General features: G+C 41.4%; 1 protein-coding gene across 4 annotated transcripts in view; it reads right to left on the bottom strand.

Annotated features, from left to right (window-relative positions):
* Positions 1-26,395, bottom strand: part of LOC124150822 (nitric oxide synthase, brain-like) — a 257,074-nt gene that overhangs the window by 14,429 nt on the left and 216,250 nt on the right. For all 4 annotated transcript variants that reach the window (XM_046522901.2, XM_046522902.2, XM_046522903.2 and 1 more), the window contains 9 exons: positions 25,072-25,211; positions 17,717-17,891; positions 8,129-8,230; positions 5,933-6,127; positions 4,938-5,038; positions 4,424-4,568; positions 3,435-3,539; positions 2,047-2,096; positions 938-1,075 (listed from right to left, as the gene is read on the bottom strand). In XM_046522901.2, the coding sequence (XP_046378857.1) occupies positions 938-1,075; positions 2,047-2,096; positions 3,435-3,539; positions 4,424-4,568; positions 4,938-5,038; positions 5,933-6,127; positions 8,129-8,230; positions 17,717-17,891; positions 25,072-25,211 (1,151 nt within the window). The remainder of the gene's footprint in view (positions 1-937; positions 1,076-2,046; positions 2,097-3,434; positions 3,540-4,423; positions 4,569-4,937; positions 5,039-5,932; positions 6,128-8,128; positions 8,231-17,716; positions 17,892-25,071; positions 25,212-26,395) is intronic.

Raw genomic sequence — 26,395 nt, forward strand, 5'->3', positions numbered from 1 at the left:
AGAGTTGCACCCATCAGCAGATCCCATCTTCCCGAGGCAAGGGAGTTAACTGACTCTAAAGGTGGAAACTGGAAACTTTACAGTCAGTTACCTCCCTTGGATCGGGAAGATGGTAGATCCAGGATCCGCTGGTCGGATTTTAGAATCAATTGTCCCTGTGTATGATCCCAACGTTTTGGGGGGTTCTTATTCCTCATTCTTATGTCAGCCCCACATGAAACCCATTAAAGGTGAGGTAAGGTGAAATGGGGTTTGACGTAACGTCCAAGATTATTGCACTTATATAGCGACGTGCATGCACGTGTGTGTGTGTATATGTGTGTGTGTGTGACTTCTTGTACTAGTCCGGACAGTGCCCACTGAGATACCATGGCGCAGTTTAACATGAATACCCCAGTATACTGACACCGAGCCGACCACTCCCTGTTTTATCCACTCAATGCCGAGCGCCAGGCAGGTAACAACAAGTACCATCTTTTAACGTCTTTTGGAATGACACCGGGAATCGAACCCCGGATCTTCCACTCTCCGGGCATACGCTCTACCATTAGACCACGGAGGTGGTCCATATTAATGGCAATACATTGATGTAGATGTAATATGTATGAGTGAGTGAGTGAGTATTGTTTTACGCCGCTTTTAGCAATATTCCAGCAATATCACGGCGGGGGACACCAGAAATGGGCTTCACACATTGTACCCATGTCGGGAATCGAACCCGGGTCTTCGGCGTGACGAGCAAACGCTTTAACCACTAGGCTACCCGACCGCCCCTGTAATATGTATGCCTACAGCTGCAATGATGTAGTAGTACAGTGAGTGTAGCTGTAATAATGATGTGCGAAGTCGCACTGTAGTTTAATGGTGCTGACTACGTGGTATGAAACAAGCTGATACGTTGTCGAGCACAGCAGGGGAGATGTCGAGGTAGGAGTACCTGATGTTCCCAAGAGGACCCGTCTCCATCTTGAGGTTGTCGTCATCGTTGTCGCCGTTCAAGGCGTTGTCGTTACTGGGGCGGATATCTTTGTCACTCGACGAGCTCATGCGGTACATGGACGACTTCAGGTCCCCGCTGGAGTGAAATGTGAAATATATACATGATTCTGGCAATAGAAATACCACAGATGAAAGATATTTGAATGTGAAAGACTAAGGATATTTTTAAATTGGATGCTGAAGATGAAAGATATCTTCAATTTGAATGCGAAAGACTAATGGTATTTTTAATTTGGATGCTAGAGATGAATGATATTTTCATTTTGGTGCAAAAGATGAAAGATATCTTCAATTTGGATGCAAAAGATGAAAGATATCTCAATTTGAATGCAAAAGATGAAAGCTATCTTCAATTTGGTGCAAAAGATGAAAGCTATCTTCAATTTGGATGCAGAAGATGAAAGATATCTTCTGTTTGGATGCAAAAGATGAAATATATCTTTAATTTGAATGCAAAAGATGAAAGATATCTTCAATTTGGTGGAAAAGGTGAAAGATATCTTCAATTTGAGTGCTACAGATGAAAGATATCTTCAATTTGAATGCTGAATAGTATTTCAATTCAGAAAAAAATAACTGATCATACGGCAGTTGAATAATATTGTCAATGATATCATTCAGATATGATATCCAAGGTACACATTATTGCATCTTATGTTTCACACACCAAGGGAATTCAAGGAATCAAGCTACATTCCTCGCAAAGACATTGCGTCAGGAAATACTCTGAAACTGCGTTAAAAAGATATTTTACGACACTTCATCCATTTATGAGGACGGGTCGGTTTTGTTTGTTTGTTCTTGAACATGGACTCAATAATATTCAAGCTATATCACAGCGGTCTGTAAATAATCTAATCTGGACCAGACAATCCAGTGATTGACATCATGAGCATCGATCAGCTCAAATTTGATACGATTGTAAACCTAGTCAGCGAGCCTGACCACCCGATCCCGTTAGTCGCCTCTTTCGACAAGCATGGGTTGCTGAAGACCTACTCTTACCCGGATCGTCACGGGGGAGGTCGCAGTGTCACCCGTACTTACTTGTTACTTCCTTCCGGGTGTTTCATTTCAAACAGACTCTTCGCAAAAGCCTAAAACAGATGTAACAAAAATAAATGTGATTAGGATGCAATACGATCGATGGTGGATGTAGCATTGTGAGTGAAAAGTGGTTGCCATCTTGAGAAGCAACGCCAATTACTCTAAAGGGTTTGCTTCCATTGTCTTTTGGTATTCACCCATCAGCGGATAATATCTGTTGGCCTTCCTTGCTTGTTTCCACCGTTTGTTATCTTACATGTACATATATCTGCTCTCTCTCTGCCTCATGGCATTCATTCACCTGATGGAGGTGTAAGCATATACTTCGAGACGTTGTGTTTCCTTATAATAAAGAAGTTGACATCCATAAATTCTCCTCCTTATGTGTATCACTTGTAAATGCCATTCAAAGATAATGTTAACAGCGCTCTATCTCGGAGACTTTTGGAGTGGAAATCGAACATGAGAGAACCGTACCGACGCTTATTCAGCACTCAAAGAAATCTTCCACGGTTTTGTTGTTTAAAATCTAATTTGATATAAAACTTTTAAAAATGAAAATACACAACTGCTGATAGGTATCCTAAACATCATATCTTGAAAATCAATAAAGTTGGGTTTTTAGGCAGAAATTTACATTTCAAAGATGGTTGACGAAATTGTTTTTTACCCCAGTATTCATAGATCATGAACCAATATATTTTTAGAAATTGATTCTTACCCAAGTATTCATAGAACATGAACCAATATATTTTTTAGAAATTGATTTTTAGCCCAGTATTCATAGATCATGAACCAATATATTTTTAGAAATTGATTTTTACCCCAGTATTCATAGATCATGAACCAATATATTTTTAGAAATTGATTTTTACCCAAGTATTCATATAGAACATGAACCAATATATTTTTTAGAAATTGATTTTTAGCCCAGTATTCATAGATCATGAACCAATATATTTTTTAGAAATTGATTTTTAGCCCAGTATTCATAGATCATGAACCAATATATTTTTTAGAAATTGATTTTTAGCCCAGTATTCATAGATCATGAACCAATATATTTTTAGAAATTGATTTTTACCCCAGTATCTATAGATCATGAACCAATATATTTTTCGAAATTGATTTTTACCCCAGTATTTATAGATGATGAACCAATATATTTTTCGAAATTGATTTTTACCCAAGTAGTCATAGAACATGAACCAATAAATGTTTACACAAAACTACCCACAACAGACTACAATAGATAAACTACTGCAGGAATGAGTGGTGGTTAAATAGACATAATCAAATTTAACAACAGTTCTTTCACACTTCAATTACATAAAAAAACTCGGTGTACTTTCTTTTGCCCCTCAGTTTGTGTGTAACATTGCTTTTACCTCGCCGTTCTCTGGAGGATCGCCGTTGCCGAAGGTGCTGGTAACGATGAGGACGAGGGCTTCGTGTTCGAGGTCGATGATGTCGTACTCCTCCATACACAGCACCTGTAGGAGGATGGGGAATTAGTCGTCTACGTGAGGTTTTATACACCCCAATGTATATTCATACATATTAATTTGTCTCAATCAAAGGGCTATTTACCACTTCACATAGTTATTTTTCAAATTCAAAGGGTTATTTACAACATCAAAGGGCTATTTAGGCAGTGACTGGCTATTGTTTTAAACTATATTCAGGACTAATCTGGCCTTACCATGAGGGCTGTAAATAATCGAGTTTGAGCAAGACAAACCGGGGGCTGATATCATGAGCAAAGATTCACCTGAGAGGGGTCAGTAAATGACGATCAACCACGTCAGGCATGACGAGAAACATGCACTGGAGTTCAGTTTTCACCGGAAATCCCTACTAAGGGACACGGATGAGTATAATTTTACGCCTCTTCCAGCAGTCTCACGGCGGGGGACACCAGAAATTGGCTTCACACATTGTACCCTGTGAAGAATTGAACCCGGGTCTTCGGCGCGACAAGCTAACGCCTTAACCGCTAGACTACCCCAACCCCCCTCTGAGGGACAAGGGGTGGGGACGTATTCCTCTCAGAAATTCAACGGGACTCTTCCTATCAAGTACACACAGATCTTGTAGGTATTTTCGGGACGGCCATTGTACAGAGCGTACCCGTGAAAATCCGGGTTAGAATTTGTCTTCAGCAACCCATGCTTGTCGTAAGAGGCGACTGACGGGATCGGGTGGTCAGGCCCGCTGACTTGGTTGATGCATGTTATCATATCCCAGTTGCGTGGATCGATGCTTATGGTCGATTGCTGGATTATCTGGTTCAGAATTGACTTTTTTTTTGCCGCCGTCATAGCGTGAATATTGCTGAGTGCGGCGTTTTACAATACACAAACAGAGCGACATTTACCTTAGCATCGAAGCCGTGTTTGAAGATCTCACAGAGAGTCCTGGCGAACCTCTCGGACTTGCCTGTCTCCGTGGCGTACAGAACGATACACTTCACTCTCCGCGCCAGAGCCTTACCCATCAACTTGGCCGAAAACTTCACAGCCCTGGGGACAGTTAACACATTAACGTTTTCTAAAAGTCAGTAACTATATTTGACAAATTAACATCAATTACGCAAACCGTTTCTGCTAAAAGTGACGTTTATGAAATGAGACAAGGATGTGAATTTGATAAAGCGTTGAAACGTTCATGTACCCATTTCACGTTTAAGTCTGTCATTGGTCTCAACACCTGAATATTTTAAATAAATTATCACAGCTGACGTAGCGAAAAAACACAAATGTGAAAGCCAATTGACCAGAGCCTAGGGCACCTTCTCGAGCGCCATGGATCTCAATGAAAGTTATTATTTGCGCCAATTTTAAATAATTAATTACTATCAGTTAGCGAGTTATCTCCCCTCAACCACATACCTGGCTAGTTCCCTGAAACCAAACTTCCGCTTTGGTCGGTCTAATGACTTGGCCTTGTCGCCACGATCCTTCTTCCAAATGTGGGATTTCCAGGGGTCTTCCTGAAAAGATAGCACAGAGCTAGGTTTGAACCACATGGGTGTACAAAAAAAAATTGATCTTTCGAAACACTTTCGTCGGTTCTTATTACAGAACAATATTTTCACCAACGTCATATGTACAAGAAAAAATGTCATTAAGTTTATAAAACAAAAAAGCGGCTTGTTAGAAATTTTGCGAACGCTTCCAACTTTTGTTGATTGTGTCTTTGTTGTTTGGCGCCTCACTCAGCATTTTTTTCAGATTATGACGAAAGTACGTACATAATCGAGTCTGGGCCAGACAGTCCAGTGATTGACATCATTAGCATCGACCTACGCCATTGGGATACGATGACATGCATCAACGTCAGAGAGTCTGACCACACGATCCCGTCAGTCGCCTCTTAGGACAAGCATGGGTTGCCGAAGGCCAATTCTAACCCGGATCTTCACAAGGGTAGTGCATTCGTGACCAACTCGTGTTATTCCGGGACAAGCCGAATAGCGACTCATGCCCATCTCATGGCCATTTTTGCGACCGGGTTCCGTCTCAGCGCAAACGGGCATACCTAAACAATTGTCAACTCGTTGCGTAATGGTTCACATGTATTTCCCCATATTTCAGATGCAATTTAAAGCACATCGGGACATGCGGAATTATACAGTATGATTGAACACATTTAACTGTGTCTTGGGTATATTTTTAGATGCAAGACATATGTAAAAAAATCAAAAATTATTTCTGAGGGATTCTTTGACGAAGAACTTGAAATCATACGCGCATTCTGATTGGTTTGTCGTATTTTCGCACATAACATTCATCGATAGGGGACGAGTCTTCTTGCAGGTTACGGAAAGGGGCGAGTGGTGACGAATGAAGGGTAGTGTTGCTTGAAATCCAGATACTTTACATACCTGATACTCATATGATGGTTTGAGCTTATACAGAAGCATTTCTTGGTGGAACACTTGTGTCATGCTCCCACTCATGGGTGGTACCACCCACACCCAGTCTGCCGGACACCCACCCCGGAGACGCTGTTCGTTCTCCAGGTGTTTGATGAACGACTCGGACGCCGCGTGGTGGTCAGTGATGGTCACGCCTGAGGACTGGAACGATATGCGGTTAAATAACTACCACGGCAAGGGTATGCGACGGTACGTATTAATAAGATAGTCGAGCGGTGTATGCTTTATCTGGTAACTTAATATAACATGCGGGATCACCAGCAATATCACCAGAAATGGGCTCGATCCTCGAAACTGTTTCAAGGTTTCAGTCATTTCCGAAGAGGAGACGTGAAGCCGATGCTTTCACACTGACATAACACTTGACGAAAAGCTCTCTTTACAAAAATCGAAAACCCATGGGACGAATAATATGCAAAAGCATGTGTGACGTTTCGATGAGTCTGTACTGACATCACACACGACAAAAAACTCTCTTTCCAAATTTGAAAAAGTCACAGGCCGAAATATCCATGTAATATCCAAGTTTCCAAAATCCGATTTAATTTCCAGGAATATTCCACATGTGGGATTATTTTGATTGCGAAGTCGTGTGAAGACTTGGATTGTCTGTAAGAAGACTGTTTTGATTGTCTTTGGCTGTGACGTCTTGGATTGTTTGTATTATGTAAACTGCTAGGCCAAAGAAACTACACACTTGAACACTGGATTGACCAAAACATTATACACATTATAAAAACGTTACGGGAGTGTAAACAGTCGCCAAAACATTGCAAAATTAAGTCCAAAACACAACTATGATACCCGGATGAAACACAGAACCATCGAGTAACCATTTAATGTTTGTTTCATCTTGAGCCACCGTCAAACATGTTTGGGAGTTACGATCGTCTTAGCACTAACGTCGTGTTGTGGAACGGGGCCCAGGGCACACGAGGACAAATGCACTGGATTTTATTCCATTCTGTAACAGTTGGTACACATCGTATCATTGAAGCCTTCAAAGACAGCTGAGCAAGAGCACTGAGCACCGGGGCCCAGGGCACACGAGGACAAATACACTGGATTTTATTCCATTCTGTAACAGTTGGTACACATCGTATCATTGAAGCCTTCAAAGACAGCTGAGTAAGAGCACTGAGCACCGGGGCCCAGGGCACACGAGGACAAATACACTGGATTTTATTCCATTCTGTAACAGTTGGTACACATCGTATCATTGAAGCCTTCAAAGGCAGCCGAGCAAGAGCACTGAGCACCGGGGCCCAGGGCACACGAGGACAAATACACTGGATTTTATTCCATTCTGTAACAATTGGTACACATCGTATCATTAAAGTCTTCAAAGGCAGCTGAGCAAGAGCACTGAGCACCGAAAACAAGACAACCTTAGATATTACCAATTGGAAAATTATATACCGTATTCGACGTAATGAGCGCCCAGGGTGCTCTCAAAATTAGAAATAGGGGGCTCTTATTAGAATAATATTTTGGTGGAAAAAGAGAGTTGAAAGATAAATTTCGTGGTTTATGCTGACACTCTGAAATGTTTATATGCGACAGATACATTTTTCCAAAATTTTATTGCCCATAATTAAGAATGCATATAACACACGAGTGCGTATTATACGCGAATAAATAAGTCTTGTGTACATTGATCATTCGGAAGGAGTGCTAATTTTGATTTTTCACTAGCCAATATATTAGCAAATATCGCCGTGTTCGCTTATTAGAGCGGGGCGCTTATTACGTCGAATAAGGTATATCCTTTTGTTTTACGGCAGTATATGTTTGAACATGTTCCCAACACTTGGTGTTGTCTGGTGTTGTGCTTTTGGTTGGAAAACCATGGTTTGGAAAATAAGTTGAAAGGTTTTCCATGTATCACTACTCAGATAATATATTCATGTGACTTACGTTGACAGTAGACAACTAATGTTCGGCTTTTGGAGACATTCTCCATGTATTTACGTCGAATATATGTCGTAGCATCATATATTGTGCCGAAGCCAACGCTATTGTAATATGTAATACTGTGGTGCAATGCAGCTACCAAGATTAACGCTCCTGAAACTTCTGTTTATCAGCTTAAAAGTGTCCTATGCGGTTGCGGGTTGGTTAAGCTCAAAGCAGGGTTCCTACCTGGAAGCTGTGTAAGACTGCAACGTTCACCTCCACTAGGGCTCGGTCACGCCACAGTGAGGAGCTCTTACGGACGTCCAAACCCATCTTCACTGCAACTTGCTGAAACACAGAATCACTACTTGTTGATGTATACATACAGGGATATTACTACAATATTACGTATACAATGATAATTTTTACCCCTAACAAATAACCCGCTGTGGTAGAGTGTATACAGTCTTTCACCACAGTGGAAGACAGCAACGGAATGCATCACTGTGCGGGGTTGCGTCCCTTGGGCACTCCAGAAACCTATGATTGTGGGTTCGAATCCCGATTCCCGATTATGTTTCTAGGTTTGTCAGCACCACACCCGTGCTCGTGGGTTTACCAAAGTGGTAAACGTCTAAGACCTGCATCACTTCAGGCTTTCCTCCCACATTAAGCTGACACACCGTGATATAACTGGAATACATTCTAAGCGGCGTAAAATCCGATGCATTTACTTACTGTATTCCTATGAAAAGCAAGCACCTGCGGGGGTCGGGCAGTTATTATGGGAGGAAACATTTAGTTTGAATCCTGACATATCTCCACTTTCTGACCTGATTCATTTCTTGATGTCGCAACAATATTACGACAATGGGGGCGAATCAAACGAATAGAAATAAATGTAGTTTTATTAGCAAATAAATAACTTGGTCGTACGAAATGGTCGTAATTGTTGCTGAAATAGACTCACATAGATTTTTCCTATTACTTATTACATTGTACATCTTTAATTAAAAAAAATAAAAAGGAAAATGTTAAGATTACAACATTTCCCCAAATGCCATGTACGCAAATCGATAAAAGCAAAATCCTTTTCTGTATGTCAGCGTTAGCGTCTGATATTTCAGTAAAGTACCCACTGTCACACACAATACCAGTTTACAACTAAACTAGATCAGTACTGACATCGAGCCACCAGTGTCGACATCCACGTAAGAATGAGTGGGCCTTAATGATTTAAAGTGGGAGTGTTGATTAAAAATCATACCGACATATCATAGGACGCTATTTTGGTCAGACCATGATGAACGTCAAATAAGGTCCAACCGGTAGGAAGACGGGACATTTTCTGGATAACTTTTGTATTGCCTATTTCTTGATAGATGATCTATATATACACACACGCGCGCGCGCACACATACATTCCTTCCTTCCTTCCTTCCTTCATACATGCATACGTATATATTTATGGTATGTTTTGCTCCTTAGTATATATATTGGCTTGCCGTAAAAAGCGAATATACTTGTCGTAAGAGGCGACTCAAGGGATCGTGTGGTCAGGCTCACTGACTTGGTTGACGCATATCATCGTATCCCAATTGCGTGGATCGATGTACATGATATCAATCACTGGATTGTTTGGTCCAGACTCGATTATTTAGTATAGAAATCCAAAGAAAGATGCGATCTATTAACAAAAAACACGGCATCCACCTACCGGCGTGTTCTCTACTGTGCCTTGACCCTATTATTACCCGCAAAGGACATATTGATTGTCTTATAGTTATGTTGTTACCATAGTCAGATCCTTGCCATGGCACCCAGACCCATCACTGACCTTCATTGTACTTATACTTGGCTTCTCTCACGTTAATCCCAGTGGCTTCCTCGCTATTTGGTTATATATGTACATTAATTCTACCTTGTGTATTCATATAAGCACGTATATATTATGTATAACTTAATACACTTTCAAATTTCACCTGACGAGGGGGCAAATGTAGCCCTCAAACGTCATTACAAACAAAAAAGAGCATGGTATCTATAAATGTTTCGTGTCTGCATGTTCTTCCAACTTCTAAATACCTATCAAAGACTCATCAAGATATTTGCGCGTGTAATTATCGTCCAGATGTTTAACCCCTCGGCTAACACAGTGGAGTGAATTGGTTTTGTTTAACGCCACTTTGAACAGTATATGAGTTATAAACTGAGGGGAAATAAAAAGTATACCGATTTTTTTATGCAATTGAAAACATGTTTGTAATATTGTAAGTTTGTGCCGAAAAGGGCAACTTTATTGATTTTCAAAACTATTTTTTTAAAATTTGTACAAGTTTCAAAACAAATTTTATTATAACTATAATACCATGTAGAAGTATTCTTTCAGTGCTGACTTATCACAGTGCAGTTATTTTGGGGATATGATATCGCTAACTTAAGATTTAAGGTTGAATTGAGACGCAAACATATGATAAAATTATCTCAAAGGTATAGTTTCTTTTGTTACTCAGATTATAACGACATGTCAGTCGGATGAGAAACCCAAGACATGGACATGGACCATAATCACGACGATCTGGATTCGAACTCAAGAACAGGAGCTTACCTGGATTACTGCAGAACAATAGCGAAAAGAAATCTCATTAATTTACAAAACGTCTCTTGTTGTTGAATACTTGTAAAGCACTAGAATATGTCAAACAAAACGAAATAGCGAAGTACAAAATGTCGAATTGATCATTCAGCTACTGCCTACACACACAACGAAAAGGTTAACGCATTTCACTGTTCTGTTCTATTACGCAATGAAACTACAAGGTCCAATTTCACTTTGAAATTTCACATGAAGAAGCTATATATTTTCAAAATATCGATTTTCTGATTAAAAAAGAAAGACAAAGCAGATCCATACAATTTCCAGGCAGTTGTGAAATCTATATAAATTAACTTCTCATTTAAATGTTTCACAACGATAGACAAATGACAAATGAAATATTTGATGAAGCTTGAAAAATGGAAAGAACGAATAAGGGTTGAGCAAAAACCCATTACATGTCGACAAAAATTTGACAAAAAGTGTGTCTTCTTTTCAGAAGCGAGATCAGAGAACCAAATGACTTTGAGTAAAAACAAAACCTACATTTGCAATCTTTAATCCTTTTTACTTACTGCATACAATAACGGCATACTTGCGGTCGAAGTCTCGTCATTGTGGCGTGCGTCGTCTTTCATACATTTTACATCAGGGCACGACAGCGTTTTCACTGGATGATTAAACGTGATTTCTTTGTACGTAGTAAATGCAAGCTTACAAGTTTGCTTTCCATTGTCTAAGCCTACGATGCTCATGAAATATTCATCTTATAATAAGAAAGTGTTTTCGTTCAATCTAAGGTTTATGGTTTAGTTTAATAAAAGTAAGGATGTCTTGGAAATTCTGACCTTGGGACATAATTATTTCAAAACAAAGGTATTGAACTTGACTTTAGAACCATGGCTTGTTTTCATAATGCAGTTCAGTGCTTAAAGGCGACTAACGGGATCGGGTGGTCAGGCTCGCTGATTTGGCTGATGCACGTCATCGTAACCAAGTTGCTCATGTTGTCAGTCACTGGATTGTCTGGTCCAGACTTGATTGTTTACACCCCCGTCATATAGCTGGAATATTGCTGAGCGCCGTGTAAAACAAACAATGCTAAACGACGTGAAACGTGGAACATGTAAAACATGCTATGAGTTGGGTTTTACGTTTTGAATAGTACATCAGCTCGTGAGATCACTTATCCTATCCAGGTTGGACTATGCTAACAGTCTGCTTATTAATATCAAACAGGATGTATGTAGCAAATTGAAACGTGTGCAGAATGCTGCTGCCAGATTGATATGTAGACGAAATAAGCGTGCACATGTCACTCCTTTATTAAAATCATTACACTGGCTTCCAATAAGATCTAGGATTGAATACAAAGTCGTGTGCATTGCATACCAGTGCTACTATAGTACAGCGCCTTCCTATCTGAGTGAACTTCTTACCCTACACCAGCCAGCACGAGATCTCAGATCAGCACATAAACTCCAGTTTAGTGTCCCTATGGTCTCACTCAAAGCATTCGGCAACAGAACTTTTGACGCACAAGAATCATGTCCAATGCAATTTCCCTATTTCGACTTTTACCATATGTTTTTTCAGATGAATACTTGACTCGCATTTGCATGTGTTTGTGACGGGTGCCACCGGTGGGGCAGGATACGCTCACCTGGTTTTATCACTAATTGAAAGTGATTCATCAATACAAGTTCATGATATGGTCGGAATGGTACAATGGTACAATGGTAAACCTGTGCCAATTTGGACCCCACCCCCACCCCCAACCCCCGTCAGCCGTCACGTTGTGATACAACTGCAATAATGTCCAAAGCGTTGCCAAATCTAACTGACCACCTCCAATAACGGCAGCCTATACAACTGATCATCCTGAAACCACGTGAATAAACTGCCACGTTTTAATCCTCTCATTCGTAATTCATAAACCTCTACTGGGTAAACTTGGTTGTACCTCAAACAGGTACAAGTACCTGACAGGACTTCCTTATAAATGTTGGAGTTTATTGAGGAAACGATGATCTCTCTGATAACAGCATTATTTGAGCAAATCTAGAACACAGCTAAAGGCTTTGGTTTCTGGGCCCTTAAGGCACTTGCCGCTGAACGTCGTGACTATATTTATCATGACATCTGTATCTTCAAATATTCAGGACAATTTGTCACAAATGAAAGGAAATGTCATCTGTAATTAACTGAGAAAACCGCATCATCTGTTTCAGTTTTAGATCGATTCATAAAAATGACAAGAAAGGATCTACAACATTGTGTGACAAGAGGGATGACTTCAACTTTTCAATGGTCAAGTTGCCCTCCAAATCGAGCAATATTCAAGCAGCTCCAGCCTTTGTTTAATTTGCACAACTTTTTAGGTACAATCGAGCTCTTCATTGTACGAAGATTTCAAAGGGAGTCATACGAATCATACCCACACTGTTTGATCAAGGTTACAACATAAAAGGACTTAGTAAAGCTTTCAAAACGTTTAGTGATAGACACGCGGAGGGCAATTACGCCCATGGATCGCCCAGTCGACCAACGCCCATGGGCTAAATATACGCGACAAAATCATGTCATATCTGCCAAAAGCAGTGTCCATTGTACCATTCCTATCATATCATAAACATGCATTTATGAAACACTTTCAAATAGTGTCAAGGTGAGCGTATCCTGCTCCACCGGTATCAACCGTCACAAACACATGCAGGTGCAAGTCAATATTTTTACCTGAACACGGGAACATAATTATGGTACAAGTCAAAATACGGATAGTACAGGTGAGGTGAAATGGGGTTTAACGTCGCGTATTGCACTTATATAGCGACGTGGATGCACGTGTATGTGTGTGTATGGCTGCTTGTACTAGTCCGGACTGATGCCGATTTATAGTGCTAGCACACTGAGATACCATGCCGCAGTTTTACATGAATACCCCACTCAGACACAGTATACTGACTCCGAGCCGACCAGTCCTTGTTTTAGCCCCTTAATGCCGAGCGCCAGACAGGGTAACAACAAGTACCATCTTTTAACGTCTTTTGGTATGACGCGGCTGGGGATGGAACCCCGGACCTTCCGCTCTCCGGGCGGACGCTCTAACATTAGACCACGGAGGCGGTCCGGATAGTATAGGACATTAAAGTCATACTACTTTTGCAGTAAGTTGACGTTGGTTATCCATAAATTTATTCGTGAGTTATGGCGAAGGTATGAAGAGGCTTATCGTCGGCTACAGTCGGCTCTATTCTGCAACATCTGCTTCATTAACGACCTCATCTACTTGGTATGTAAGACCGTCGCGTCATCTGAATCTCGGGCAAATGTCGTAGGTTCTTCTATGCATAATGCTTATCGAAGCAAGAGACAACCCCATATAATTGTCTATGAGTGCACAACCTACCGACAGATGGCGCGGATACAAACGAGGACCAATCAAATCTTTCATAATCCCTACCGTATGTCGGCGCTGCTGAAGTATTGATTTACGGCAAGTCGTGAAATGTTATAGTTTGTCGGGTCGGTATTCATTGATGTAACAGGGTAAAACAACCCGAGATACTAAAACAACGACGTAAATATAACGACAAATTAAACCTTCCTGTGTGATAGCTATCTCAGTTGTAGATAGAATTTACATTAAGAGCATGCGCAAACAGGCATCCAATCTTGGCGAGTGCGTAAACACCATCAAACGATGAGCAAGCGGACCATGACAATAACACGCGGTTAATTTGGACTGTGTGGCAAAAATATGAATTATGAGATGGCTCAATATTCTTTTATGGAGTCATTATTATGTATCTGTTAATGCGATAAGCCTTGATACACATGACATCTGAGTCAAATCTCGTTGTAAGCGAGATTATAACATGTTGTCGGTCCCTACGTGAGTATTAGCCTCCGGGACATATGGGACCAATATGGCGCCTTAGTTTCATTACCTCGAACATTGGGTGCCATAAATATGAAACTTGTGAGAGAAACATTTTATATCGGTTCTAATTCGCGATGGTTTTAAAGTCAATAGACAATAGAGTGTCTACTTTATCCGCTATGATATTTGATAGTATTGATGCTGTTATTTAGTTAGTCTCAAGAACAAGCAGTATGTGTTTCAAACAAGTTGTCAGGAACATCAATTTGATTACGTTTACAAAAAGTGTTTGTAGTTTGTTGTTCATCGTCCTGCAACAAGCTTACGAAACGACAGGTTGGACCGTCGCTTATATAATTTCATAAAGAGTTATCCCCCCTTGGGACGAAACGATCGCCAGTTGCAGTGAAGAGTAGATTAGGACACAATCTCATTTAATTCAGATTTTAGTTCTCGCTACCGCTGAACAAAGATCTGAGGACATCCCATTACGGGTCACGTCAGAACCCGTCAGTTTTAATGAGATTGACAATAGGGAAACAAATAAACGTCGTTGTTTCTTTGGATTAGAGTTAGTAAATGAAATAAAGCTGATTCAGCAATATTCCAACTTACCAGGGCTTGCAAATTATCGAATCGCGGTCTTGGTAGTGAGGGGAAGTGTTAGTTCAATAATCGAGTAGTAGTAGTAGTAATATATGACGTTAATTGTAACGTCGTATCTGCCATTAAAGAACTTCGACATTGTAAACGGGTGGTTGATGGCGGGATGCAAGCGATCACTGTTCAATCGGCTTTAACGGAATCTCCGCCAGCGGGAGAAGAGTGTTGGTGGGGGAGTTACCTCATTTTATTGCAATGCTATAAAGTACTGTATTTTTAGAATGTGTTTCGGGGGCACGGGTGGCCCAGTCGTCTAAGGCGCCGCGATTCGCTGTGCAGAGTTGCGTCCCTTTGGCACGCCAGAAACCTATGATTGTGGGTTCGAATCCCGGTTCGCCGCGATTATGGTTCTAGGTTTGTCAGCACCATACCCGTGTTCGTGGGTTTCACTGAAGTGGTAAACGTCCGTGACCTGCATCACTTCGGGCTTTTCTCCCACATTAAGCTGACACGCAGTGATATAACTTGAATAATGTTAAAAGCGGCGTTAAACCCAACTCACTCACCAGAATGTGTTTTTCTCGAAATCACACGCAAGTCGCTTTGAATGATAATTGCATCACGGAGGAACACCAAATGGGCATTGGTCTTGACGTTGATGACCTTTGTGAAAACTATAAGCACAGTGATGGTGCATTTGTATAATAAGGTAGAATATAGGATTCTAACCCATTATCAATTGATAACGGCTTCAGCAATGGTGTTTCCTATTGTGAATTCACTATACACGATCGCAGACTTTAGCTTCTTATCAAATGTTGAATGTCTTTTAGTATTTCCTCATTAATGACAAAAACGACATTGTGTTCCCTTTGAAAGGAAACGGCTGTGCTAAAGCATATCTTTACATCATCTGGTAAGGAAACAAGGTACTTTTCATATGACTGTCTAGGTGCTCTCGATAAACGGCTCGAAATCTAATTTTCGTCATCTATGACCAATCTCTTTGTAATCCGTAACCTCTCTAAAACGGATACTGTCGTTACCATGGCTCTACATCTATACTCCATCCACTAAAACCTATCTCTGTGTAAGTCATAACCTCATGAAACCGGCCTCCCTATAAACCGATACTCTCGATAAGATGGCTGTACATCTAAGCTGCACCCACTAAGACCAATCTCTGTGCAACTTGTAATCTCTCTAAACCGGACACCCTACAACGCGATACTATCTATAAAATGTCTGTCTGTCTAAGCTCCGCCCACTCCGTAGCTTTTTTAAACCGTCCATCCTATGATCCACACATTAACGACACGGATTTGTTACACTCCCCATGTGATTTGAAATTTATTTACAAACCTCAGTGAATTGTAATGGTATATCAGTAATTAGTCACTGTACACACGTGGACATATGTAATACACACGCGTAAAACATCATCAAAGCAGTTCGTATACATGAATTTTATACATGATAATTAAAAAATACAATTCATGATTGATCCCGATATTGACAAGAACGTCACTGCCAGAGAATAATCCGTCTGGATTATCAGTGTACAGATTCCATTGGGCGTAAATGGCGAATATGAATCATATGGATCGCTGTTATTCAGTTCTGACACCTGTCATACGATGTAAACAAGTCTTGGCCAGAACATCAAGTGACGGAGCCGACAATCCATTGACACGATAGCGCATGTGTTAAAACTACATAAAATAGGGATATAAACTTCAGAATCGTATATTTGTAATGTAATGTTCTTGAAGACGAGACTCATATCATATACAACTGCCTTTTGTATGAATATAAAGAGAGATAAATGTGAGAGATTTCGTGATTTGTTACTTAAAAAACAGCCAACCTTACAAAATGGGTACATTTGCAGATAAATAACACATTTTACTTTTGCTGAATATTTACTTTGTATATTCTAACTGAGAATGAAATATAACCTCACGAATCTACATTTATTTATTTTAATGTAATATGGGTCATATCGCCTTGATTACAATAACTTTTATATCCTCATGCGTGTTTTTCCACGTTTCGTACAAAACCAAACCATATGAAACATACGCCTGTTATATGATATGCGGTGCTAAGTCCTCTCACTCAACTTATAATGACTCATATTTGTCTGGGAAATAACACTATACTATGACGTTAATCTTTACCGTTGCGTTAATAACTGTAACAAAACACGAATAGGTATGTTATATGCCAAGTATATTGCGCAACGTAAGCACTATCTGGGGGAGAGAGGGTATTTAAGCGCCGTACAGGATATGTAACCATACCTATCACCGTACAAGCCATGTAACTAAATCAAGCTTCGTACAAGCATTGTAGTTACATCTACCGCTGTAAAGCAATGTAACCATATCTAACACCGTACAAGCAATGTAACCACATCTAGCTTCGTACAAGCAATGTAACCACATCTAGCTTCGTACAAGCAATGTAACCACATCTAGCTTCGTAAAAACAATGTAACCACATCTGGCTTCGTACAAGCAATGTAGCCACATCTACCGCTGTAAAGCAGTGTAACCATGTCTAACACCGTACAAGCAACGTAACAACATCTAGCTTCGTACAAGCCATGTTACAACATCTAGCTAAGAACAAGCAATGTAACCTCATCTAGCTACGTACAAGCAATGTAATCCTATTCAACGTCATGTAATCAATTTAAGCACATATCAGTAACAGCGGTATGTAAGCACATCTAACGTGGTTGTTCTACCTCGGTGATGTTGTAGCGGGACACGTCACAAAAATCTCTCGCCCCGATCTCTGTCCCCATATACCAGCCATTGAAGGGGGCCGCGGTGAACTCTAGACCCCCACAGTCAAACAAGATGGCCGACACGGCGGGGAGACCGTACCACCGCAGACCCAATTCGGCAAACCAGGGGTACCTGTTGACAAGAAGGAACATGTAACAGTGAGATGGATTAGAGACGATCAATGCTTCAGTTATCTCAAAGGATGTGAGTGGTTGGTTGGTTGTTTAACGCCGCACTCAGCAATATTCCAGCTATATGACGGCGGTCTGTAAATAATCGAGTCTGGACCAGACAATCCAGTGATTAATATCATGAACATCGATCCACGCAATTGGGATGGATGACATGCATCAACCAAGCCAGCGAGCCTGACCACCCGATCCCGTTAGTCGCCTCTTACGACAAGCATAGTCGCCTTTTACGGCAAGCATGGGTTGCTGAAGACCTATTCTTTGCCGGGTCGTCACGAGTAAGTGAGTGAATTGGGTTTAAAGCCGCTTTGAACAGTATTCCAGTTATATGACGACATGTCAGCTTTATGTGGGAGGGACGCCCGAGTGATGCAGGCCTAAGACGTTTACCACTTCGGTGAAACTACGAGCACGGGTGTGGTGCTGACAAACCAAGAAACAAAATCGGGGCGAGCCGGGATACTGTGCAGCGTTTGAGACCATACCATACTCTCTTAATGGGTAGACAATGCCGTTGATTGCAGCATGAGTTACTCGCGTACCTTTTTGGTGAACACCTGGTGTCGTCACTGATCTTCAGTGATCTATTTAATACTTTTCACTACTATTTTGTTTGGCAGATAATTGAGACTAACTATTTTCGGACGATGACGTTATTTATGTTTATTTATAGCAAATTAAAATATATTCAAAAAAATCTAAAACATGTCAAAGAAAGAAAAATGGACGACTCATTTACGGGTATTGGCCTATATTTTCTATTGAACTTGTATCAATTGGATGTGTTTTTAACTGAAACTTGCAACCTGTTATCAAACCTTCTGTACGCGAGACAGACAAATATCGTTGTCGTATATGAACTGACCACTGACCATCTCATTACTCTGATTAAAACACGGCCTAGTTCGACGCAAGTATCGCCAGCTGATCTAACGGCTAACACACTCGACACCTACAGAGCATCCTGGGTCAGACCAATCCATATCACGGCTTGTTAATCCTCTATCGGCTTACCAATATTGGAACCATTTCTCGGTTTATATTCAGTGTCAAGGTTACCACTAATTTAAAGTTTTCTATATCCGGATGTGACCTGGATTTAGATATTGTGATATTGGTCGCCGCAATCAAGGGGAAGCCATGGGGATTGTAGTGTTACGGGGATGCTGAATGAGGAAATGAAAGCTACGCTATCTTTTCCTGATGTCCTGATCTCAATCTGCTCCCCCCTTACCCTCCCCCTTCCCAACCCCCCTATGTGCATTTTGATATTCATCAATGTCTTTCTGTCGTACAATTTAAGAATTTAGATATGGAAATTAAATCAGTTGACTTTTAAGTGAAAATATTGAATTTTCAAGATCGTCAGATATCGCTAGATTGCTGTTTTCGTTGTACGCATGCATTCGTCATTTATAAATACTGTACGTTGATTGAAAAACGAATAGATCTAGTTTTAGATTGATAAAGCTACAGCTGAATTAATAACGTTGTACTCTGTATAGATGGATATAGAATAACCCGTAATTGTACAAACAACGAAGGGGATGTGGAAACTGTGTAGATGAAGAACATCCGCGGTTACTCCTTGTGATGATGTAGTTGTGTCAGGTGTGATGTGATGTAGTCGTGTCAGGTGTGATGTGATGTAGTCGTGTCATGTGTGGTGTGATGTGATACAGTCCTGTCATGTGTGATGTGATGTAGTCGTGTCAGGTGTGATGTGATGTAGTCGTGTCAGGTGTGATGTGATGTAGTCGTGTCAGGTGTGATGTGATGTAGTCGTGTCAGGTGTGATGTAGTCGTGTCAGGTGTGATGTTGTGTAGTCGTGTCAGGTGTGATGTGATGTAGTTGTGTCAGGTGAGATGTGATGTAGTTGTGTCAGGTGTGATGTGATGTAGTCGTGTCAGGTGTGATGTGATGTAGTTGTGTCAGGTGTGATGTAGTCGTGTCAGGTGTGATGTTGTGTAGTCGTGTCAGGTGTGATGTGATGTAGTTGTGTCAGGTGAGATGTGATGTAGTTGTGTCAGGTGTGATGTTGTGTAGTCGTGTCAGGTGTGATGTGATGTAGTCGTGTCAGGTGTGATGTGATGTAGTCGTTTCAGGTGTGATGTGATGTAGTCGTTTCAGGTGTGATGTGATGTAGTCGTGTCAGGTGTGATGTGATGTAGTCGTGTCAGGTGTGATGTGATGTAGTCGTGTCAGGTGTGATGTGATGTAGTCGTGTCATGTGTGATGTGATGTAGTCGTGTCGTGTGATGTGATGTAGTCGTGTCAGGTGTGATGTGATGTAGTTGTGTCAGGTGTGATGTAGTTGTGTCGTGTGATGTGATGTAGTCGTGTCAGGTGTGATGTGATGTAGTCGTGTCAGGTGTGATGTAGTCGTGTCGTGTGATGTGATGTAGTCGTGTCAGGTGTGATGTGATGTAGTCGTGTCATGTGTGATGTGGTGTAGTCGTGTCAGGTGTGATGTGATGTAGTCGTATCAGGTGTGATGTTGTGTAGTCGTGTCAGGTGTGATGTGATACAGTCCTGTCATGTGTGATGTGATGTAGTCGTGTCAGGTGTGATGTGATGTAGTCGTGTCAGGTGTGATGTGATGTAGTCGTGTCAGGTGTGATGTGATGTAGTCGTGTCAGGTGTGATGTGATGTAGTTGTGTCAGGTGTGATGTAGTCGTGTCGTGTGATGTGATGTAGTCGTGTCAGGTGTGATGTGATGTAGTCGTGTCATGTGTGATGTGGTGTAGTCGTGTCAGGTGTGATGTGATGTAGTCGTGTCAGGTGTGATGTAGTCGTGTCAGGTGTGATGTGATGTAGTCGTGTCAGGTGTGATGTAGTCGTGTCAGGTGTGATGTGATGTAGTCGTGTCAGGTGTGATGTGATGTAGTCGTGTGAGGTGTGATGTGGTGTAGTCGTGTCAGGTGTGATGTAGTCGTGTCAGGTGTGATGTGGTGTAGTCGTGTCAGGTGTGATGTAGTCGTGTCAGGTGTGATGTGGTGTAGTCGTGTCAGGTGTGGTTTGATGTAGTCGTTTCACGTGTGATTGATGTTGTCGTGTGAGGTGTGATGTGATGTAGTTGTGTCAGGTGTGATGTGGTGTAGTCGTGTCAGGTGTGATGTGGTGTAGTCGTGTCAGGTGTGATGTGATGTAGTCGTGTCAGGTGTGATGTGATGTAGTCGTGTCAGGTGTGATGTGATGTAGCCGTGTCAGGTGTGATGTGATGTAGTCGTGTCAGGTGTGATGTGGTATAGTCGTGTCAGGTGTGATGTAGTCGTGTCAGGTGTGATGTGATGTAGCCGTGTCAGGTGTGATGTGATGTAGTCGTGTCAGGTGTGATGTGATGTAGTCGTGTCAGGTGTGATGTGATGTAGTCGTGTCAGGTGTGATGAAGTCGTGTCATGTGTGATGTAGTCGTGTCAGGTGTGATGTGATGTAGTCGTGTCAGGTGTGATGTAGTCGTTTCAGGTGTTATGTGGTATAGTCGTGTCAGGTTTGATGTGATGTAGTCGTATCAGGTGTGATGTGATGTAGTCGTGTCAGGTGTGATGTAGTCGTTTCAGGTGTGATGTGGTATAGTCGTGTCAGGTGTGATGTGATGTAGTCGTGTCAGGTGTGATGTGATGTAGTCGTGTCAGGTGTGATGTGATGTAGTCGTGTCAGGTGTGATGTGATGTAGTCGTTTCAGGTGTGATGTGGTATAGTTGTGTCAGGTGTGATGCGATGTAGTCGTGTCAGGTGTGATATGATGTAGTCGTTTCAGGTGTGATGTGGTATAGTCGTTACAGGTGTGATGTGATGTAGTCGTGTCAGGTGTGATGTGATGTAGTCGTTTCAGGTGTGATGTGGTGTAGTCGTGTCAGGTGTGATGTGATGTAGTCGTGTCAGGTGTTATGTGATGTAGTCGTGTCAGGTGTGATGTGGTATAGTCGTGTCAGATGTGATGTGGTGTAGTCGTGTCAGGTGTGATGTGATACAGTCCTGTCAGACGCTCATGGCATGCTTAATCATTCGAGAAGTGGGGGCACGGGTGGCCAGTCCTCTAAGGAGTTGTGTCCCTAGAGGACTGGCCAAAGGAGTTGTGTCCCTTGGGTACGCCAGAAACCTATGATTGTGGGTTTGTGGGATTGTTGGTGAAATGGGGTTTAACCTCGCGTCCAAGATTATTGCACTTATATAGCGACGTGGATGCTTGTACTAGTCCGGACTGATGCTGATTTGATAGTGCTAGCCCACTGAGATACTATGCCGCAGTTTAACATGAATATCCCACTCAGACACATTATACTGACTCCGAGCCGACCAGTCCTTATTTTCGGCCCTTAATGCCGGGCACCAGACAGCAACAAGTACCATCTTCTAAAGTATTTTTGTAAGACGCGGCCGGGGATCGAACCCCGGACCTTCCGCTCTCTGGGCGGACGCTCTACCACTAGACCACGAAGGCGTCTGTTGAATAACGGACTTATACTGCAGGTAACGGATATGAAGAATAATGGCCTTATACATTACTCACAGTAGCGTGCAGCGTGCAGCTGCTGTGATCAGGGCAAAGAATATTGTATTATTGTGACGTGATAACCACATCGCTACCTCACAGCAGGACATCAATATAGAACACATAGGACGTATTCAAAACAAGTAATTGCACAAACGTTAATGGAAATGAGGTGAATTAAAATCGTTACTATTTTTTTCTGATAAACATAACATGTTTTGATTATTAGCACTATATCACTTATAAACACCACACGTTTTACCGATTATTTTGCAACACGTTTAGATGAGTTGATAACTTGAAATATAGGGATGCAACCGGTCCATATAAATTATCCTCACCCGGATATGTTACTGCCGTTTGAGGTGTCACTTCGACGGACAAAAGATTTATTTTCAATTTCAATTTCAATTTAACACTGATCTTTTCATCTTACTGTGGGGGCGGTCGGTAGCCTAGTGGCTAAAGCTTTCGCTCGTCACGCCGAAGACCCGGGTTCGATTCCCCACATCGGTACAGTGTGTGAAGCCCATTTCTGGTGTCCTCCACCGTGATATAACTGGAATATTGCTAAAAGCGGCGTAAAAACATACTCACTCATCTCACTGTGCATCCATATATTTCTTAAAACAGAACAGATTATGTCGCATATGAAATTCCTAAATAGATTTCTCGAGGTATATTCACATATTTTAACATAAACAGCCACACCATATAGCTGCAATATATGTTCAACGTTTGGGACCGAACCATACTCTCCTTATGGTACAGGGGCGGTCGGGTAGCCTAGTGGTTAAAGCGTTCGCTCGTCGCGCAGAAGACCCGGTTCGATTCCCGACATTTGAGTGAGTTAAAACTTAACGTCGCATCGGCAATTTTTCAGTCATATAGCGACTCCCGACATTTGTACAATGTGTGGAGCCCATTTCTGGTGTCCCCCGCCGTCAATGCTGGCATATTGCTAAACGTGGCTTAAAACCACACTCACTTACTCACTGTATGGTTGAATACCATTAAATTAGCAGTAAATACAGGCTGCCTGGGAACACCTTGTGTCGTCACTGATTTCCAAGGATGCATTCATTTAATTTTCACCACTGTTTTTCCTTCGGCAATTTAATCAATTTAAACAAAAACATTCATATATTGAAAAATCTGAAATATGTTACCTCACAGCGGGATAGCAATATGGAACACATTAGACTTGTTAAAAAGAAGTAATTACGGTAGCTTAGAATGGAAAAGTGGTGAATAAGAATCGATAAATATTTTTTTTCCAATGATGAATAACGTGTGTATAATTAAAAACAATGATATGTGAACACTACACGTTTTAACAAAATACTTGCAACACTGATGATGACATTGATGACTCGAAATAATTTTGAAATACATATTAAAGGATTCATCGTCTGTGAAATATTTAACGTGAGTAATATCATGTTTATGTAGATGCTGACATAGAGTGAGTGAGTGAGTGACGTCACTTTGAATAATATTTCAGTTATATGACGACTTATAAGTTCGAAATCTTAGACGTTAACCACTTTGGTGAATTTCGCGAACACGAATATGGTGGTGACAAACTTAGACACATAACTGGGACGAATTTGGTATTCGAACCCACAGCCATAGCTCTCTGGCACGCCTAAGGGACGCAACTCTGCACAGTGTACTGCGATGCCATAGACGACTCGGTCACTCGTGTCCCTAATAGAAAGCTATACAACGGCATCAACATATATGAATATGTAGTAATATAATAAGATAGATATGACATTTGCTATTTTATATTGTTCATTCATGTAGGACAATGTTTGCCATTTATCATTTTAATTTGAGAGATGTTTAGTATACTGTCTGCCAGGAAGACATAGTTTTACCTGTACGTTTTTTATAGCGATTTATCGGCGTCTATGTTCTCGCGAATCAGTAATAGCCAGCTGTTGACAGGTACCCACGTGTACGCTTCTAAGGTTACCAATTTGCAATATTACAGATAGCTGCAGCGGACGCGATGAATGTTTATGATACATGCATTTCCAGATATATATCAACATATTTTACAGTGGATTGCATCAAAACGATCTGTATCAAAAAGCATAAAACGAGTGATAAGTACACGTCGCATATTGTACGTGTTTATTTCTATTAACACTTAAAGTCGGAATGGAATATTGTTACACGTGGTGTCTCTTTAGAAATGTGATTTTGTTCGGAATATGCCTCCAGGTCCCTAGCAGTTTATTGGTACCCGGTAGAATGAGATTGTAATGTGACTCTTAACCGTCTAGCGCCTCAGATGCACTTGGGTTGTCTACTCCTTAGGGAAGGGGCGGTCGGGTAGCCTAGTGGTTAAAGCATTCGCCCGTCACGCCGAAGACCCGAGTTCGATTCCCGACATGGGTACAATGTGTGAAGCCCATTTCTGGTGTCCCCCCGCCGTGATATTGATGGACGTCAACGTCAGAGAAAAATCTGCATCACCTCGGGCTTTCCTCCCACATTAAGCTGACACGCCGCGATTTTACTGGAATACTGTTAAAAGCGGCGTAAACCCAACTCACTCACTCACTCACTCACTCACTCACTCACTCCAAAGTAGGAATACGTTTCATACTTACTTTGGATGTTTCATCTGAACTTCAAGAATAAGTTCCGGTGGAATCTCAAACACTTCCGGGTCGTGACCTCCAGCGGACAGGACAAGCGGCAGGACATCAAAGTTACTGCCCTTGCCCTTCCACCCCAGCTTCTCGCATACCTGAAGGTCAAGGACGATAAACATGGAGTATACTTGTAATAAATAAGCCTTTTTTGGCCACGTTTAGCCTAAGTTCAATATTTGAATTTCACCACCACCACTACTACTACTACTACTACTACTACTACTACTACTACTACTACTACTACTTCTACTACTACTACTACTACCACTGCTACTACTGCTACTTCTACTACTGCTACTACTACTACTGCTACTACTACTACTGCTACTACTGCTACTTCTACTACTGCTACTACTACTACTGCTACTACTACTACTGCTGCTACTGCTTCTACTACTGCTACACATCATCATACTACTTCTACTACTGTTGCTGCTGCTACTTCTGCTACTATTACGGCTGCTACTACTATTACTACTACTGCTACCACAACTACTACTACTACATGTACTACCACTGCTGCTACTACTGCTACTACTACTACTACTGTTACTACTACAACTACTTCTACTACTACTACTACTGCTGCTGCTATTACTACTGCTGTTATTACTACTCATACTGCTGCTGCTACAGCTACTACTGATACTATGTACAACTACTGTTACTACTAATACTGCTCCTGCTACTACTACTACTATTGTTACTACTAATACTGCTGCTGCTACTACTACTGCTGCTGCTATTACTACTGCTGTTATTATTTCTCATTCTGTTGCTGCTGCTGCTACTACTCCTACTACTCCTACTTCTACTACTACTACTACTACTACTACTACTACTACTGCTAGTACTACTGCTGACTGTGGTGGTGGCGTTGCTGCTACTACAACTAGTACTACTACAAAACTGCCGCTGCTGCTAATACTACAGCTGATGGTGGTGGTGGCGTTGCTACTACTACTACTACTGCTGCTGCTGCTGGTGTTGCTAGTACTACCGCTGATGGCGATGGCGCTGTTACTGTGAGTACTGCCCCTACCACAACCACTAATGCAGTTGCCGATTAATAGTATTTTACATTTACTTCTACAGCTACCAATATTGCAACAGCTACGCTAAATACAGCTTCAGGTGATCATTATAATAATGTTTCATCAATTTTAATGATTCAACTTCAACAATAAAGTCAAGGTCATGGATAGAGTGAATGAATGTTGTACGCTTTACGCCGCACTCAGCACTATTCCAGCTACATGACGGCGGTCCGTAAATAATC

Source organism: Haliotis rufescens, unplaced genomic scaffold (assembly GCF_023055435.1).
Source record: "Haliotis rufescens isolate VD_foot unplaced genomic scaffold, xgHalRufe1.0.p SCAF_21, whole genome shotgun sequence".
Lineage (NCBI taxonomy): Eukaryota > Metazoa > Mollusca > Gastropoda > Lepetellida > Haliotidae > Haliotis > Haliotis rufescens.